At 42.0% G+C, this 18,517-nt stretch overlaps 1 protein-coding gene across 1 annotated transcript in view; it reads left to right on the forward strand.

Annotated features, from left to right (window-relative positions):
- SH2D1A (SH2 domain containing 1A) overlaps positions 1 to 14,793 on the forward strand; it is a 44,725-nt gene extending 29,932 nt beyond the window's left edge. The window contains exons 3-6 of the mRNA XM_014306542.1: positions 8,133 to 8,157; positions 11,523 to 11,586; positions 13,918 to 14,053; positions 14,415 to 14,793. Of these exons, the coding sequence (XP_014162017.1) occupies positions 8,133 to 8,157; positions 11,523 to 11,586; positions 13,918 to 14,053; positions 14,415 to 14,455 (266 nt within the window). The 3' untranslated portion in view covers positions 14,456 to 14,793. The remainder of the gene's footprint in view (positions 1 to 8,132; positions 8,158 to 11,522; positions 11,587 to 13,917; positions 14,054 to 14,414) is intronic.
- Positions 14,794 to 18,517: the final 3,724 nt, after the last annotated feature.

The following is an 18,517-nucleotide window of genomic DNA, read 5'->3' on the forward strand; positions in this document are numbered from 1 at the left end:
GGAGCAGTGGGACGGGAGCTCAGGGCTGGCCGGGGCAGCGGGTCGGGAGCGCAGGGCTGCCAGGGCTGCTCAGGCGGCAGCTGATTGCCGACAATCCCCTCCACAATAGGGGTGTCCCCACAACAAAATATGTTCTAGTGTTGCCGTCTGCTTATGTGTGAGACTTTTGACTCCTTCACCTTGGCTTAAGAGAGAGGGGTGCAATAAGTGGTGTGGGGTCCCTTGCAAAGCAGAGAGGAGCAGGTTTTGCCTTGCAGAGCCCACGCTTCCCACGGACAAAAAGCCACAAAGAGAAAGCAGGCAGGCACATGGGAAGGATAAGCAAGGTGCCATAGAAAAATGCCAGGCGACTTGGCTCAGGATGGTGTGTGTATCATCTTTGTGCTCTGTAACCCTCTTGCTTTCTGTCTGTGTTCTTCTGCTTCCCTGGTGTGCTCATGGGTGTGCTCAGCAGCATCCCCAGTGACCCTGTCATTGGGAAAGGTAACACCGAAGGCGCATGAAGTACTGATGGTAACAAACTAGGTGATAATGTTTCATCAAATTGCATGAAAAGGGAGGCATCTGATGGGATGACCTGTCAGAGACAGAGTAAAAGTTCCCCTGGGAGAGCTGGGGGACTTTATATTCATAGGACCTCATTTTAAGGAGGAAATTAAATTACCCTACTGTTGGCAAAATTCTCGGAAGTCCTGGTGACACTGTACCGTTGCATGAGAAGAACAAAGATGACACTTATGCCGTACTTTGGTAGGAGAAGGAACACTAGAGAAAAGCCTTTTAGGTCCAGCATGAAATCAGCTAACAGAAGGAACTCAGGAAACTGGCAAAAAAACACAAGGGGAAGAAGGGTCCTAAGTCAGGTTTTCCCCAAATCCCTTGAATACATTTCTGACAATATGTAATTAAGCCCTGGGCGAGCGTCATTATCTTCCTGTTATAGACCAGTAAATGGAGACGTGCAAGATGGTTATAGACAATCCAAAAAGACACAATACTCTTCTCAGGGGAGGTCTTTGTGGCAGAGGATGTATTTTTTCTTCTCTCATGAAATCAGGCGACCCAAGTTAGGTGTTCCTGCTAACAAATACCTTAACAGCAAGCTGAAAATGGGAAATAAGAAGCATCTTGAGTTAAATGAAAATGGAAGAGACATAGCAAGAGGTAAGGAGTGCTATGATTCCGGGGATGGGAATAGGCAATAAAAGCAGAATCTCTTTAAAGTAACTATCAGAGGAAATGGGGATATACCACCCTTACACTCAGAAGTCATTCAGTGCAGGTGAAACACTAAGGCATTAGAGAAAGGGTCAGGAAGAGTGTTACAATGCTGAATAAGACAGAGAATACCAGAATTAGTCTAACATCAGTCTAAATCAGGATGTAGGTATGTAACAAGGTCTTTCAGTTGTACACTATCAGCTGGGATTTTTTGTCTATTGGTAATAATTTATGCCATTTGAAAGAAATTTCATTAATGAAATAAAATATAGAAAATGAAAATAGGAAGAAATTAAAGCTTTTCTAGCTGTGAAGCTCTGCAATCTTTGGAGGAAAAGATACTTCAGTAAGAAACAGACCAAATTGCTTCTAAAATTATGGGCCATTCATGTCTCCATGGTATGTTGCATTGAAACATATGTATGATAAACAAAAGGGTAAAAGCAAAAAACCAAAAATTAATGGTGAGTGTTCTGCAGGCTCAGAACATAGATCCTTAATAGTTATTCTGTAAAGGAAATTTAAAATAGCATCTTGGATAAATCCAGATAAAATTTAAATGAAAAATGTTGTGATGAGTATGAGCTGATACAGAAAGAAAGTTGGGTAAAGAATGGTAGAATTAAGCCTTGGTTCCAATACTTCTTAATAGCCAATTCAAATAATTACGTAAGAAATAGCAGATATGGTAAACAGCATGTCACACACTAACTGTGGAGACAGTTTTTATACCAGGAAAGGATCCCACACTGAGATAGCATTGACAGTTTGAAGAAATGTGGGCTATAAACCAGAGAAGTGCTTTGACAGGGTAAGTTTGCCAAAGCAGAGCACTTTAGTGGAGAGACTGCAGGAGCAGGAAAGGAAGGTCTGAGAGGTAGAGATCTGTGTTCAGTGGAGGATGCTAAGCCTGGCTTTGGCAAGAAGCCAGTGGACATAACCTGTCCACATTCCAGTCTGAACATCATGGGCAGAGATGGAACAGGTGACAGACATCCATGTGCAGGGCAGCTCTGGTAAAAACTGAGGGAAGTGTGCAGTTGCTGTTTTCACTCTGTAAGGAAAAGAAAATTAAAGAAAGAATAAGTATTTCTCTGCTTTTTAAAATGCTTCGTTCTAAATAAATAATGGAAATTATTAGGAATAACAAAGTTATTCAGCAGTTTACATTATGGTTCAGAATCCATGGTTCAGAAGATCACTATAGGAATATATAGACATATGAAGATCAGACAAAAGATGAATTTTCTAGAAGTAATGAAGTGATCTTTGAAACATGGGAGATAAAGCTGGTCAACCATTAGATATGCTGCAGTAAGTATCAGAGCTAAACAAAATATTTTTCATGTTTCCAGTGAAAATTTCTACCAGGAGTGTATGTGCTTTATGCTGCCGGTAATGTTTCTATTGCCCTTAGAAAACAAAAAGAGAGAAATAGTCCAGTTTTCCAAAATCAAGACATGTTCAGCCTGTCTTTGCCCTCTCCGTCCACTTCCCTGGGGAAATAAAACAAACCAAAACAAACATAAAATCCTGCAGCTCCCTAGTTCTAACCATTTTAGGGTTCCTTTTCCCATCACAGGGGAATTACAAGGCACAGTTCTGATAAAGAGAAAAGAAATATTTATCAAAAGAGCAATTAAGCATATATTTGGATGACAGTGGTGTCATCTACTTGAATTCACATTAGTGACTGCTCTGCATTTCCAGCTCCAGGTACTGTAATTGTCAAGCCCTATGATTTCACTGCATTGCTTATGCTCAAACAATGTCTCCTTTTCCCAAGAAACTGCATAAATTTGTAATGCCACGATCACCACCACATCCTCTCCCTCGAAAAAGCCCTGACATATTTTGGCAGGCTTTGAGCCTCTTAAGGCACACAATGAGGACTGCAGTGTTCATGGTCAGGCTCATTCACCTTTTGCTTTTCCAATTAAAAAGCAGAGCCCTGACCTTTAAAAAGGAGAAGAGTCAAAGACTTCATGAATCCCTTGTGACTGACGCTGATTTTACAGGGCAAGCATAAAAGAGACAGGTAGTAGCATAAAACCTGACCTATAGAGGTGGGTAACTGCAGCAGGCAGGACCCTGTTGGAGCATTCATCTAGAAAACACTCTGCTTTCTCTCTTCTTTGTTTCTCTGGAGCTACTGATTTATCTCCCTTGAATGCCACTTTCCACTTTCTGAAGCTGGGATGTGCACATGGTGTGCCTGAAAGCTTTCAAAGAGACAATGAATATTTTCTTGGTGTGACTGCAGCAAAGCACAAAGGACCCACTTTCAAAAATATTTGAAGACCACAATTAAACTATGCATGGAAGAGTAGTAAGGTTTTGATTTGCAATTGTATGCTCTGGGGCTCTTGCAAACAGAGGTGCTGCTTTCAAATTTTGGCAAAGATTTTCATACCAGATGCTCCTGGGTCTTCATTGTATTCATATCATTATTGAATTGATAATACCTACTTTAAGGGTGTTGTGAATATGTCAACAGAGGCACACAATTCTTTCCTGGAAGTTTTTAGAGTTGAACTGAAAAGCAAGATTTTTGTTGTTCCTGAGAACTGCTCTAGAAGAAATGCATATGCTTTATAAAACATACACGTTTTACCCATAAACAAGTTAGACTCTACACACAGTACACTAGGGTTTTAATATCAAGCCTGATTGTTCCAGGGAGCTTTCTTTACTGGTTTGGTTTCCTCTCTGCTCAATGCCCCGTTTGACATTTTTAGCACAGTCAGAAATCCTCTGTGCTCTCAGCTCCTAATGAAGTCAATGGGGGACACGGGACACACTAATGGTGACTACTTTGAGGAGCAGCCTCTTCAACCTTGCCTGAAAAATGTATAAAGAAAATGCCTGAGAGTGCCAAAAGCCCCAAGTTCCTTTACAGATACATGAGCGCTCATGCAGAAACAAGCAGCTCATGCCTGAATTGGCAAAGATAAAGCATTTGTAGTTTGGGTTTTAAAATTCACATGCTTGAAAATACTGAGAATGTTAGTAGTTGTTTCAGAGCTGTAAGTAAGACAAACACGACGTGCTTGTCAAACTGTATGTTCAGATGATTTGTTTGAAACCAGCCGTTTGTGTACTGTGCTGCATTAAATTTGTGGAGAATAATCAAAAGCTGGAATTGAAAGCTGTTTGGAGCTCTTGAAGCAACTGTAATGGCAACAGGGATAGGCTGCAGTCCTATCAGATTTTACGTGTGCTATTTTTTCTGTCACTGTAACCACGGTGCACAAGTTCAAGGCAACGTGCTGGAACTTTGTGATGAGAGAGATACATCAGCTGTGCAGTACGAAGGTGTAATACAGGATCACAAGCCAGCTTCTGTTTGGCATTTCCTTTGTTTCCTATGTATTCTTTTTGATAGACATGGCAGAATAATTGCGTTCTTTTATAACACTGCACATAATCATCATCATCATTCAAGACGTAATTTGAAACAAAAGAAGAAACCCCTCAATTCAACATTGCTGTTGCAAATATCACATGCTGTTTTCAGCTTTGAAAAAAGTTTTCTGTAGCACAATGGTAAATTTTACTGAGGTGAGTATTTCAGGTGCCTGCTAACCAGAGTGAGTGTTGTCTTTGCTGAGCATAACTTGGCTAATGACCTTCACATATTCCAATGACTTTTCTTGGAAAGGTAGACAGCCTGAATCATGGAATTGATGAAACTTAATGGGAGGCTAAGTTACTGGCCTGCCATAAAGTAATATCCTTCTATTTAGCATCTGAGATTTGAATAAATTCTTACTTTATTTCTGAATTTCAAGAAATTCCTCTTTGAGGTATTGCTTTTGGCTAGAATCTCCTTGTACCAGACTGACACAAACCCTGCTCAGAAAGGCTGCACACTTGCTCTTTAGGTAAATCAGGAGCATTTCTTCAGATAGTTAGGAGTGTTGAAGCAGTAAAGATACTGACAATCTTCCACAGAAATCTCTGCATAAATTCAGAGCTATTTCACAAGACTTAAATTTCTCTTTTAAGCTTTTGTTAATTTCAGAAGAAAAAAATCAAGATAATGCATTTTTTTATAATGCTACAGCATTACAGCAAGTTAATATGTATTACTCATGTGGTATTGAGGGTAAATTTTTCCCACAAGAAGTGTTGATAAAGGAATCAGTGACAGAAATCAGTGACAGGAATGTTCACTCGAGTGCTGCTGTGATTTAAGCTACAGTCACTCCGTTGGGCTTTTCAGATGTAAACACCAGTTTAACCTATTTTATTCACTCTTGCAGACAATAGAGCTTGTATCTTGCACATGATCTCAATGTGAAGGCTATTTCTTCAGCTTGAGTTAGCTGAAGAGTGGTAATTTCTGAGTTGCTGTACTTAGCTGAGACCTAAATAAGGAGAGAATCAGTCTGTTTGTCAAAAAGAAAATACAAATTCTAGGAGAGAGTGAGGAGAAGCTTAAAGGCTCTGAGGCACTGCTATGTATTCCCCCAAATTCAGGAGTTTTGGCTTTGTGGTAGCCATCTCCCACCTCTGTATCTCTTGTTGTGCCCATGCCAGCACCCACATTCCCTGTCCAGGATTGCCCACCAGGACACTGCCTGAAGTTGTTTCCTCTGGGCATTCAGGAGCTGATCTGCACCTACATCAAACACCTATGGTGGGGCAGAAGTGGCTCCAGCCTGAGCTCCCATGCTCATTTGCTCTGTGCCATTGACCTCCATGCCAGAGTCCCCTTGAGCTGCCCAACAGGGTTCCTCTCCAGAGCGGTGTGGTGCTCCTCTCCATAGATCTCCACAGCATTAAGTGGTTTCTAGGCATTATCTCTGCTTGAGAGATGAAGAGTTTAACTCTGTTTCACAGAAGAGAAAGGTGACACAGGAGCCCCAGGTCTGCAGTACCCTCTAGCTTTGGGTTCCCAGTGTAAGGGCCATGGGAAGGGATTCTGAGGCTACCCAATGTTATTCTGCACAACTTGCTGACTTTGCTTGCATTGCTGAGGTCTGTTTCCTTGTTTCCTACAACTTTGGCTTCTAAAACATCCATCTTCTCCTGGTTCTTTCAGCATTTTGTGCTCCTCCCAGACCAAGCCCCCTCATACTTTACCTCTGTATATCCCCTTCCTTAGTCATTTAGTCTTTCTGTCAGGGGTTCAATATTTGTTGCTGTTTCCTTCCCCAGCTTGCATAGATATTGGTCCCCTTTTCTTTCCTTCCACATCCATCCCACCTAGTCCCAAACTTCCTGCCCAAGACACCCAATTACTAAATTACCTTCTGGTTTTAATCTCACTAATCTAGGCTAGGCAATACACATACATTTGAGATCATGGACACTGCTTGCCTGAGTGCCCATGGTACAGCCAGCTCAGACACGGTGATGCTACAACTGCTAACAACCTTTAGAGGGTGCTTCTCTTGCAGCCTAGAGAGCTACTGCTGCTTTCAGAGAGTGCAAGAGATTTGTTCTTTCAACAAATTTTATGTCTTACCCTGAAAACTGGGCACCCCCTCCTCTGACAATTAAAAGTTTTTTTTTTTTTAAACATGGGAGAAGTGCTGTTTTGCCTAATGTGTTCCCTTCTGCCTTCTCCATCCCTAAAGGAGGGTGAGGCAAATACCTAAGAAATGAAATTTCAGTCTGAAATGCTGAAATGTGGCAAAGTTATAAGAAACTGACTCTGGGCAGTCTAATGCTCAGAACCATTGTTTGTAGGCTACACCATGGTCTGGTTCTTAAACTATGTTGAACAGTGAAATCCCAAGGTAAGGTCAGGTTGTAAATGTACCAGGTAAGAAGAGCTGATTGACATAACGCAATGACATCTGAAGAGAAAGATATGTACAGAGGAAGAAATTGATCTAATTTGTTGCTGACATGGCTTTCCCTTGTCTCTGTTTTTCTCCCTTTTAATGTGTTCAATTTTGGGCTCAGAAATGAATAAAAATTAGTTTAATAAAATTTCCCAACTGAGATGCAAAGTATTTGGAAATGATTTTAAAGTATACCATGCAGCTGAAATGTCATCATTAATTTTAATCTGCAGCATGCGTGTAATGTCCTCGGGCTATTCCAATGGTGCAGAAGATTGTAATCATTCACCTGTTAAAGTAAATGCAGCTTTAACAGGTCTGATCACAGCTAAAAAGGAGGAATGGAGAGGACAGGTAGACAGATGGTGTTTCAGTATGTCATCTGTGAACGATGCCTTGGTAACTCTTTGGGAGGAATTATCTGGCTATAAAGAAAAAAGAAGCCTATAATATAAAGTATTCCTATAATAGCAACTTTTTCTAGGTTTTCCTTTGATAAAGTTTTCCAAGGGAAAGTATTGAAACAGAGCCTGTGTTAGTGCAGTTCCCAGCTGGTATAACATATCCTTCCCTATGGAGACAAAAGAAAAGTGAGATGTCACAAAAATGTCATTAGTGGTGACCAAAGCACTCTTTCATAAGTGCTATCTGGTATTGTCCTTACAGCAGTGGCTCTTTTCTGCTTCCCCTCACCAGCATTTTGGTATTTTTTGCCTATGATCAAAAACTTACAGAGCCTCATTCATCAAGATGTTAATTCATGATTGTTTCTGTCCCCTGAGCTTCACTGACAGGAGAGAGGAGCTTTGCTGTTGTGAGTGGGGCTGCGTCTGTCCTTGGGACAGGTGAAGCAATGGGGGAGCTCTTCAGTGGATCTTTACCTGGTTGTCATGACCTGGTCCTCCTCCAAGATGTGCTAATACACCAGTGTCACTGAAAGTGCTCCCTGAGATCACACCACGTATAGGAACATTGTGTCTCTCTAGGAGCTTTTTTCCTGCTCTGAAGAGAGTAAAATGTAGAAAATTGAGCTGTCCTCTCATGTTAGCTGGGGAATTTCTCATTTCCTGAGATGTAATCTTCAGTAAATGAACTTTCTCACCTGCTTTTTTCCAGTGTTACATGCTTTACTATTTGGAAGGTAAGGTCCTCTGCAATCTCTATTTTAATTTGTGTATTTAATTTTTCTTTCAAGAAAAACATCTTGATCTTCCTTCAACCCACACTGATCTTAGTTCATGTGAGGTAGATTAAATCATAAAAACCTTTCTCATGGGAGGCTCTTGCCCATGTAGCAGTAAACTTCACCCAAAATCATATCACTAAATATGGAAGGTAAAAAACACTTAGAAGCAAGTTCCTGCTGCATGACAGAAAGTTTTGATAAGATCACATTCATTGGGAGAGTACTGCTCAGAAGAGCTGTAATTCATTTTGTGGAGACCAAGGTCCCAGTAGAAAGTAGTTCAATGGGAAGATCTAGCTGTTCATCCTCTTAACAAAATGCACCTTCCTTCCTTTGTGCATTGCCTTTGAAGAGGCAGATGGGGATGTCCAGGTCATCTCCCATGTACTCAGCCTCTTGCTTTCCTGGTGGCTTCAGAGCCAATAACAGATGATAATGTTGTGTTTTTCAACTTAAGCACAGTAAAATCCCTCAGACCTTTCAGTCTTTCCTTCTCTGGGAAAAACATGAACATCTTCCAAGAGAGTGGAGAGCTCTCACTTGTCCCTCAGGAAGCTGTGATAACAATGTCATTCTCTTCCTATTCTCCACACTGTGCTCAAAGCATCCATCTTCTCAAATTCTTGTTTCTTTTTCAGAACCTCATGGGCTTTTAATCTGAACTATCCTTTGTGCTTTCCCTGTGCTCAGCTGAAATATTTTACAGTGTGATATTTTGAAAAATGCAGGATAGCTGCATTGTATCTCACCATACTTCAATACTGAATATTATTTTATCTGACCTCTATATTTTCAATTCATTCTGCTTAGAAAACCTTTCTGGTATAGTGCTGAGAGCCAACAGACAGCTCAGAGTCAGAACAGCACCACAGCCCCTCAACCTCTTCAACTCATGCAATCTCTTATGTAGACAAAACAGTGAAAGAAACAACAAATAGTGGCTTTCCAGATAACCATGCTGTTTGTGGAAAAATCAGATTTTAAAGGGACTGAAGCAGTTGGGAAAACATTTCTTTTGGGAAAACCAAGAATCAAACAAGGGTAGTAGAATCATAGAATCATAAAATGGCTTGGATTGGAAGGGACTTTAAACATCCCCTAGTTCATCCAATCATCTAGTTCCAATTTGCCCTGATGTGGGCAGGGATGCCACCCACTAGACCAGGTTGCTCATATCCTTATGCACAGTGTAATACTGAAAATAGAAGTCAAGACAATGAGTTCTAGATGTGTAGAATCATACTGGCAGATTTGAGACTTGAAAAAAATCACTGTGTAAAAGGTTAAATACCCACTTCAAAGAGATGGAACAAAATGCCAGGACCTCTCTGGTATTTTCCAGTACATTATGGCCTGTAAAATCCTCATTTCAGTAACCATGTGTTGGCTGGTGTTCTACATGTTTAGGTACAGCAAAGCTCCTTATGATTTAAAAAAAAATATTAATGTGAACATAATGTTATAAAAAGCTGATGACACAGGCACAGCTCTCAGTCTTTAAGAAGAGATGGTACAAGACTGTCTGAGGGCCCTAAAGGGAGACACTGGATTCCCTGAACAAGAATGTACATAATCTAGTGACTTAGAGGAATGTGCTTTTAGCCAACTGGGCTCGAGTTGTGGCTTCAAACACCACTGACCATGGTGCTATGGCATGGGAAGAAAAGCAGCTCCACATTCTTCCCTCTTCCTGCAGCCACAGCAGGTTGTTCGTGTTTCTTTCCAAGGTCCAAATCCCTGATGGACTGCAGTTTGCTGGGGAAAAAAGAGGGGAAAACCAGTGATGGCTGTTTTCCTCCTTGGGTTTCCATGAAATGAGCCTGGCCAGCTGCTTTTCATGTCTGTCTGGTGGCGTACAGAAAGTCAGGGAAAAGGCCCTCTTGGTAGACATGAAGAGGTGGATGAAGCTGTGGTGGGGCAGTATAAGGCACATATTTGAGGAGAGGAGGGCAGTGTCTCAGCTGTGCACAGGGAGCTTGTCCCTGCAGCAGCCCGGATGGGAGGGGATGGCTTTGTGTCCTTCACCTCTGTGTCTAGCCACAGTGGGACTCAAGTGGTGGGGACAGAGTTCACAAATCACCACAGGCATTTTGCTCCCACTTTTCTGGGTTGTAGCAGAGTGCCAGCTCTTAACAACTTCCTTCTATTATACCAGCCACCACTTTGCAAAGGTTGCTGTAATGACTTTTAAACAGGAATTTGACACAGATCATGAGTAACTGCAATCATATGATGTCTGTGTCACTGGTGGTTTCTCATATTTTGTAGTAACTGCTATAATGCCATGCATAACTGGAAGTAAATACAGTATATTTCTGATTTCTTAAGAATAAGAATTGATGGTCAAATAGGGAATGGTCCTTAAAATCCTGCTGTATGTTCATGTAAATCTATGTAGTGTGAAATAGAGGCATAGAATAATAGGATATGCTGAGTTAGAAGGGACCCATCGGGGTCATTGAGTCTAATTCCTGGCACAGCAGAGGACATCCCACGAATCACACCATGTGCCTGACAGCACAGTCCAAATGCTGCTTGAACTCAATACAGTCTTTCTTATCTGATACCATCTAAACTAATGTTGTACCCATGGAGCTCCTATTAATTGATTCTGAGTTAAATTTTTGGATATTAGTGTAGTAATCTACCATGTAAACCATTCACTGAGTTGGGTTTGTGAGAGAAGCAAGAGTGACTTTGGCATGAGTTGTGCCTTGTGCTATTAGTCTGTGGCTCCTTATTCACCAAAGACTCTGATGTTAAAGGAAGGAAGATTCCATACCCTTATATGTCTCTTTTTGGAGACAGTATTTGAAAGTTGGGAACGTATGGGCAAAGCAAAGAGTAATTGATTTAACTCCTTTTTTTGGGTATAGCTTTCCAAATAAATTACAGTAATGACATTGGTGCTGTTAACATCTGCATTTAAATGAGTCACAGAACAGTAATGTTATCTGTCAATAATACACCTTCTCTTTTTTCAGGCAAAGTGTTTCTGGTGTGTGTCAGTGAAAGGACATCACTGAAAAAAATTAATAAAGATGCTGAGGAAGGAATAGAAGCAACACCATTTAACCTAAAATAACTGAATACTGCTAAACTAGATCCAGGCCAGACTGATTCCTCTCATCCCAAAAAAACCCCGTAGGTTTAACACTGCATCTAGCCAGTAGGTTTTTTAGCTACCTAGAGCCTTTAGAGGTGAATTTATTTTTAAGGAAAAGTTAGCAAATGAGCTAACTCTCACATAACAGTATAGTTCTTACAAAAACTGTCAGGACAAATGAATAATAAATACCTGTTTTCTTTTTTTTCCACAGGCATCAGGGTTATGTTTATACCTACAGAGTGTCCCAGACAGAAGCTGGATCCTGGAGTGCTGAGGTGTGTACTTCTCCTTTCCCTCCTGAAAATTTCTGCATCCTGTTTGATATAGATTATAGATTTAATGAAATATATTCAAATTATTCATGTTTCTGCCTAGTCTGATTTTCATTGATGGTAATCGATCTAGAGTGCATCCATCAGTAAGATGTCTTGGTGCCACTTCTGACAGTCTAGAACTCATAAATTAATTCCCTGTTTCATTTCAGTTGTTGCATAATGCAGTAGTGCATCATTTTGCATCATTTTAAATGGCAAAAATATTGTGGTTTTATAATTTGACAAACACAATCTGTTTCCGTCTATCCTATGTACCATCAATGTCAGAATACTAAAGAAATAATTTTCAATGTACAGAGTTTTAATTCATTAATCCAGATCAATTCATCATTAGTGCAAAATATAGCCAAATCTTGATACAAAATATATTTTTGCCCATCTGATGGGAAACTGGTAATTTGGGTGCAGAAAAACATTATTTGTAATACAGACAACATTTATGTTGATGAAATTGGGATGTTAATCTCTATTTATTTTATGATTTTTTCCCTTTGGATGTACTCTGTGTATTAATTCATAATTAGTTTTCTGTTTGTATGTTAATGAACATCTATTTCAAATATTTTATAATTTCTAGACAGGCGTAATTCCTTGGCCATTACTGTATTAGAAGTGATTCTGGAACACAAAACTGATTCTTGGGGTTACTCTGAACAGATCAGGGGATGGAAATGACTGACATTACTGTGGAGTAGATAATTATCCATATGACCCTTGGGAATAGTGCCCAGTAATTCTTTCTATAAGACATCAGGAGTTTGATGTAAGGGTTAGGATTTGTAGTGCCCAAGACAGAAGTTTTTCAGGACAGGGTGAGGGTGACAGTGCACCCATCATGCCAGGGTAAGCACTGTTATCTGTGGAAGGATTCCAGGGCTCCAGGGACCTCCACCTGTGGAGGGTAATTCCCTGACTGAAGCTGCAGCTTCCTGTAGCCCCAGATGACATCAGCATCTGCAGTGAGGTTTTTCTGGTGCTGCTACAATGTCTGGCCTATGACCTCCACTGGCACTCTTATGTGTGGCTTTTGGGCTTTCCCTGCCTGTATTTTAGGCAAACCTTACCTGAATTTCACATCATATGTGTGTTGAAGGCCCAGGCTTTGCTATACATTCTCTGCAGGAGAAGGTTCTAGCTACAGATCTCTGATGCCAACCCTTCCCTTAAGGAACAGAAACTTTTAAGTAAATGTTGCTAAGACCATGCTGACTTCAGCTGTTAGACACAGCAGCCTAGGTCCAACTGATCCCCACAGAGTGTGCCTGCAAGGCTAAAACAGACTCCAGAGGCAGCTGGTCCTTTCCCGCTTCTGCTTCCTTCCCTGTGGCCGGTTATTCTGAGCAAGCTCAGGTCACATCCATCTTTCAAGGATGAAATTCAGGGAATTTAAAACAGTGCTGTGAAATCCCAGCCAGAGTGAAGATTCCAGCTGGTGCCGGGGAGGCTGGATTTAGCTCACAGCTGCTGGGTGAGAGCAGTGTCCCTTGAGTGGGACTATGTTGGCAGGACCCATGCTTGTCCTGCCTTGACTTTGGTGAAGAGGAGTGATTATGAGAAGGATTTAACACAAATGTTGGATATTTGATTAAAAGCACACATAGTTTCATTTAATACTGTTTGAAAAATTGCTAATGTAGAGAGATAGAAAGAGTCTAACTTCTAATAAATAGGTAACATTTGGCTGCTGTCTTTGTACAAGAAGTAGACAGGAATACTCAATGAACACATAAGCCAACATTGAATGCTCCAAGAAGGGTTTGCAAAGAAGTTGTGTCCTTGCTGGAATTTAGTGGTGTGAGGACTCCCTCTCTATAGTAAGCCCAGGCTGCTCTCTAGGTTTTCTCACTGGTGTTTCTGGGATGGAACTATTTTACTGATACAGGCTAGAAAGTTATTGGTAAGGAGGTTAAATCACTGGCTGCAGTAAGGGTCAGAAATAGCAAGGGGTCACTTGTAAGTCTGCCTAATTAGTGTGGCAGGTGACTGTGGGTAATTAGAGTGGGTTTCTCTAGTAGTGATTAAGAAATTGTTCCTCTTCCACCTTTCTATCCCCATGCTGCTGGGAACTGCTCAGAGTAGGAAGGCTGGGATGCCCCAGGGAAAGCAGAGAGCAGTGTGGCTCATTGACTCACCTGGAACTGGCACATCAGGGGGTTCACATCCATGGCTGGCTCCTTCCCTGCGAGCTGTGTGCGTTTCTGAAGACAAGGCCTGTATGCCAGCACAGGGTACCCCGCACCCCTCCTCACCTCTCCCCCTCTGGCTTTGCAGACAGCGCCTGGGGTCCCCCGGAGGCTCTTTCGGAAAGTGCACAACCTCATTTCAGCCTTCCAGAAACCCAACCAAGGCATTGTAACACCCCTGCAGAACCCAGTTGTCAACCACATGAAAGCCAACTACTCCCCAGGTACTGGTGGGGGGAGGAAACCTTGGCTGCAGCTGAGCAGAGCCCTCCATGGTGGCAGGGATAGAGGTCTTAGACTCGTATATTTGACCTGAACTGGCCAGCAGAGTGACATTGACATTGCCAAAAATGTGCCCTAACTTTGCTATTGTGTGATTTGAAATGCTGTCACTCAGGCGCTCATTACAGACAGGGCCTGTCAATGTGATAAGAAAATGGATTTTGAATATGTATTCCTGAGTGCTAGGGCAGCAATGGCTGCCTTCCCTCACCACCACCCTCGCCCATGGAAGTATGAGCCTTCTGCACTGTCCATTTTCTTACAGTATTCATCTATTCAAATATTTGTGATTATTTCTCTTAGGGAGGAATGAAGGCTATGACTTCCACCTGCAGCCATCATGAGGATGTCTCCCCATGTGTGACATAACCATATCTTCCAGCATCTCCTCTAATCTATGCTTTAAAACAGAATGGTTTATATGATAGTACATACAACTCTGTGAGTTTTCTTGTAACATTTGCAGAAATGTGTATTTCATAGAATTTATTGCTTAAGATGTAGAAGTTTAGATTTCAGAGTACTTTGAAGTTAGGGTGGGATATTTTTTAGGTTTTTTTTTTGTTTTTCCCAAGAGAGGATAAAAAGCATGAACTGCTAAATCCTTTATGTCTTTTTTTCCCCTTTGTACTGTCAAGTAAAAACATTTCTCCCTTCAAGATCAGTTCTTAATTAATAATTAGTTATTAATTTTACATTGTTTAACTTTGAATCCTGCTTTGCTTTGTTCTGGTTGGCATTTATGCAGAATTGGGCAAGTCTCCTTTTATAACCTTAGGAGAATTGTTTACATTAAAGTGTCCTTGCCTTGGATGGGCTGTGTGTTTGTCATTCATACAGTTCCTAAAGATATTCCAGATGTGATACCATGAGGATCCCCAGTAACTGATTTCCCATCAAAGCAGTTGCTCTGCCCTCTAACAGAATCCATAGTTTTCACCAATTACTAAGAACATTAGTAATGCACAGAGTAACCAAGAACACCCAATGAAGTGTAAAGCCTTGTTCTTTGCTTTTAGGTGTTCCCTGTACTTGAAACAAGCCATCCTTGCATACGAGTTAAAAAAATAAATTATTTTTGCATGACAGCTTTTCTTTTCCTCTCTGTGTGTTTCCATGCTGCTTCTGGGCTCCTGGAGGGGAGTTTTGAATCTAGAGGACTTGTCAGCTGTGCATGGTTAGGTGAGGCTACTGGAGAACTCAGAGGAAGTGCCTTTTGCACTTGGGCTGGAACAAGTGTGATGGCACTGGGCTAATGGACTGACAGACAGTAGGAAACACTTTTGAACACTTTTTTTGGGATGTCCTATGGCCCTCTTGTTTGAGGAGATAGGGCTGTGATGCACTGCTGTCCACAGTCCAGACTACCTCTCGCTGGGTTTTTGCCAGGCAGGTTTGTGTGAGTTCCTGTAGGCTTTGGGAGGGACCCCAGGTAGGGCCCAGCCTTGTTTGTGTGCAAGGAGAATGCATCTGGTCCAGATGGCTGGTTTGTGCCACCAATGGCCATGCTTCAACAAACAGAAATCGTCCTGACTACCAAGAATGTGAGTCTCACATGCTCCCTTCTAAAGCAGAAGACTAACAGCGATTACAGATGGTCTACAAAAATATCTGTAATTACAGAAAAACAACCCTTAAACATATTGTATAGGCACCTTTGGGTTGCTCTGGTTATGTGCCTATACTTGTCTCTTCTGCAGATCTTGGGAGGCTAAAAATATTTCCTAAGAGAGAAAGAGGCTTTTTCCAGAAATGCCAGGCTACAGACTCGGGGAGAACATAACTGACTGAATTTCACCAGACACTGTCACCTGCAGCTTGGTGGCACAGCAAGGGGCCCCACAGCTGCCTCGTTTTCACCTCACTAAAGGCAAGTTGGATGTGAACAATGACAGAACTAAGTGGGCTGCAAATCCATGATGCAGCCAGGTGGATGCTCCAAGTAACATTTGATAAGGCTGAAAGATTTACGTTTTTACCCCCTCTGAGTGTGTGAATGAGACAGTGCAAACAATAAAAGATTTCCTGTGAAGCTCAAGTTTCTTGTAAACCAGCAATAGGAATAAGTGCAATAAATGAACAGCCCCGTCTTAACGGGGAGTAGTGGGCAACAATGTATCAAAGTTGTGGTTGAGACTTTTTTAGTTCATTACTCAGTTTCTGTCTAATTGAAGGCCAAAATTCATCTACATGTGATGGAACTGTCCCATCACATTTTACACTGCATGTACATGTGTTGCTCTGTGCCTTTTTTGTATGTGTGCTTGTTGGTTGAAATTAGTCTTACCTTAATACAGTGCCATACAGTGGCAGATCCAGCATGATTTTCTCTTTAGTAAAATATTTAAAGGCAGTTTTTTAAATCATTACATAACTCAGCAAATGCACTGGCTGGTGTGCTGTCACTTGTGCCCATTGAAGCTTTCCCTTCTCCTCCCTGCCTTAAAGGTTTCCCAGCCTGCTGTGAGCCTGCGGCATCTGGTCCCTGGCAATTCCTCTCCAGCTTTGCAAACCACGCTTCTCCAAAGCCTGCTGAGCTGCTGGGTGCTGGCAGTGTGTGTGTGCAGCCCCAGCCTTCCCAGGGACCTCCTCTGCTTTCCAAGTGCTGGGTGTAAACCCCTCGTTCACCTGGCCTCTCCTGGGAGCAGGAACAGGTGTGCCTGGAAATCATCCCTGGCAGATGATTGCACAGCGCTAGGGATGCATGCAGTGGGAAGAACTTTGCCCAGGGGCTGTTTCCTATTGAACTGTCCTCTATTGACTCGAGGCTGAGGCTGCATGTGGAAAACCTGCAGCACACAAGCAGCAGCTGCTCACCCGCTTTGCGGTGCAGTGAGCTGAGGATAACTGGTTTGACTGTGGTTGACTCCAGAAGTGCATTGTTCTTCTGAAAAATACATAAAATAGGCCAGAAGATGCCATTTCTGTTTAAAGCTGAGAATGTTGTTTCAGTTTCTGGTGTAAATTATTAAGACAGAGGCTAGTATTGTTTCTTTCGGGTGCCCAAGGGTCTGGAATTGCTGTAGGCTTAAACAAGGTGGAAACAGAGAGAAGCCGGTGGTACCTGGGAGACAAGAAGTAGATGCTTGGTTATGGCAACAGTAATTTGGAAATTATATTGATTTCCTACAATGACTTAGGTGTCAAGAGCTACAGATCCTTTTAGAGAGCAGCAGCTGCATTTTGCTGGTATGACTTCCCACATGATGTCAGTATTGCCTGCTGCTTCCCTCCCACCATCTCCTTCAGGCTGCAGCCCCACTGGGCACAGCCCCTCGCAGTGCCCTGTTCCCCTGCCAGCCCTCTCACCCATCCCCTTGCTGCCACAGCCCCAGCTCTGCAAGTGGCTTTGTAGCTCACTGGGTTGCCCCTGTTCTGGCCCCCTCCCCAGCAGAGACAATGCTGCTCCTCTGCAGCTGCTGAGGCTCCCTCAGCTCTGGCTTTGCCTCCACTAAGCCCTCCCCTGTCCCTGCCTATGGCTGTGACAGCCCTCCTGCAGCACTCAATCAATACAATACCCCAGGCTGGTTTTCTTCCCTTTTGTACTGGAGCACCCACCCCTTTGGAATCACTTCCTTCTCATCCACCCAGCACAGCCTCAGCCCTCCTGCTTGGTTCTGACCCAGCCCAGCTGTTCCATGGTTTTCCACCATGTAACCTTTCCTTTAGCCTTATGCATTCCTTATGCCCCTCCATTCATGTGCTCCTTCTCTCTGCTGCATGTACTGGGCTTTTAATGTTTTATTTTCCTGGGCACATACTTCTGATAACACAGAATCATTCATCATCATCTATTTGAGGCAGCTCTAAAGAACATGCAGATACTTAAACTTTGCCACTCACACTGCCAGCAACATTGACTTCACTCACACTGTTATCAGGAGTGCAAAGGCATTTAACAGAATATTTTTTCTCTCTCACATTTGCTTTGAGGAAATAACCTTTGAGGAAAAAACCTTTACACAGAAACTGGCTGGGATTTCACCTGCAGTGAAACCTGCAGAGTTATAAACATGAACTTTGGTGAATCAGAATTAAAATTAAATCTCGCTAAGCAACATCCTGCCCCCAACTTTTGAGTCAATCAATATTGGCTGAAGTCCTCATTTAGCTCTATGGAAGTATCTTTTACTGACATAACCAGAATATCTCAAATACTGATGTAAACTGATGTAAACAAAGACAACATCACATGCCATAAGTTTGCACCTTTATTTTTTAAAAATGAAATAGTCAAAGTACTTTCTTTTTCAAATATCGACACATAATATATTAACTTTCAATATTTACAGTGTGTTGCTGGGATGTTCTTGTAGAAAATGCATGCTTCTGGTCTGAAACCCAGAGCAAAATGCATCAGACCATTTAACTGCAGCCATATAACATAAACCTGTACAGTATCCAGT

This window comes from Geospiza fortis, unplaced genomic scaffold, assembly GCF_000277835.1.
Source record: "Geospiza fortis unplaced genomic scaffold, GeoFor_1.0 scaffold157, whole genome shotgun sequence".
NCBI classification, from domain to species: Eukaryota; Metazoa; Chordata; class Aves; order Passeriformes; family Thraupidae; genus Geospiza; species Geospiza fortis.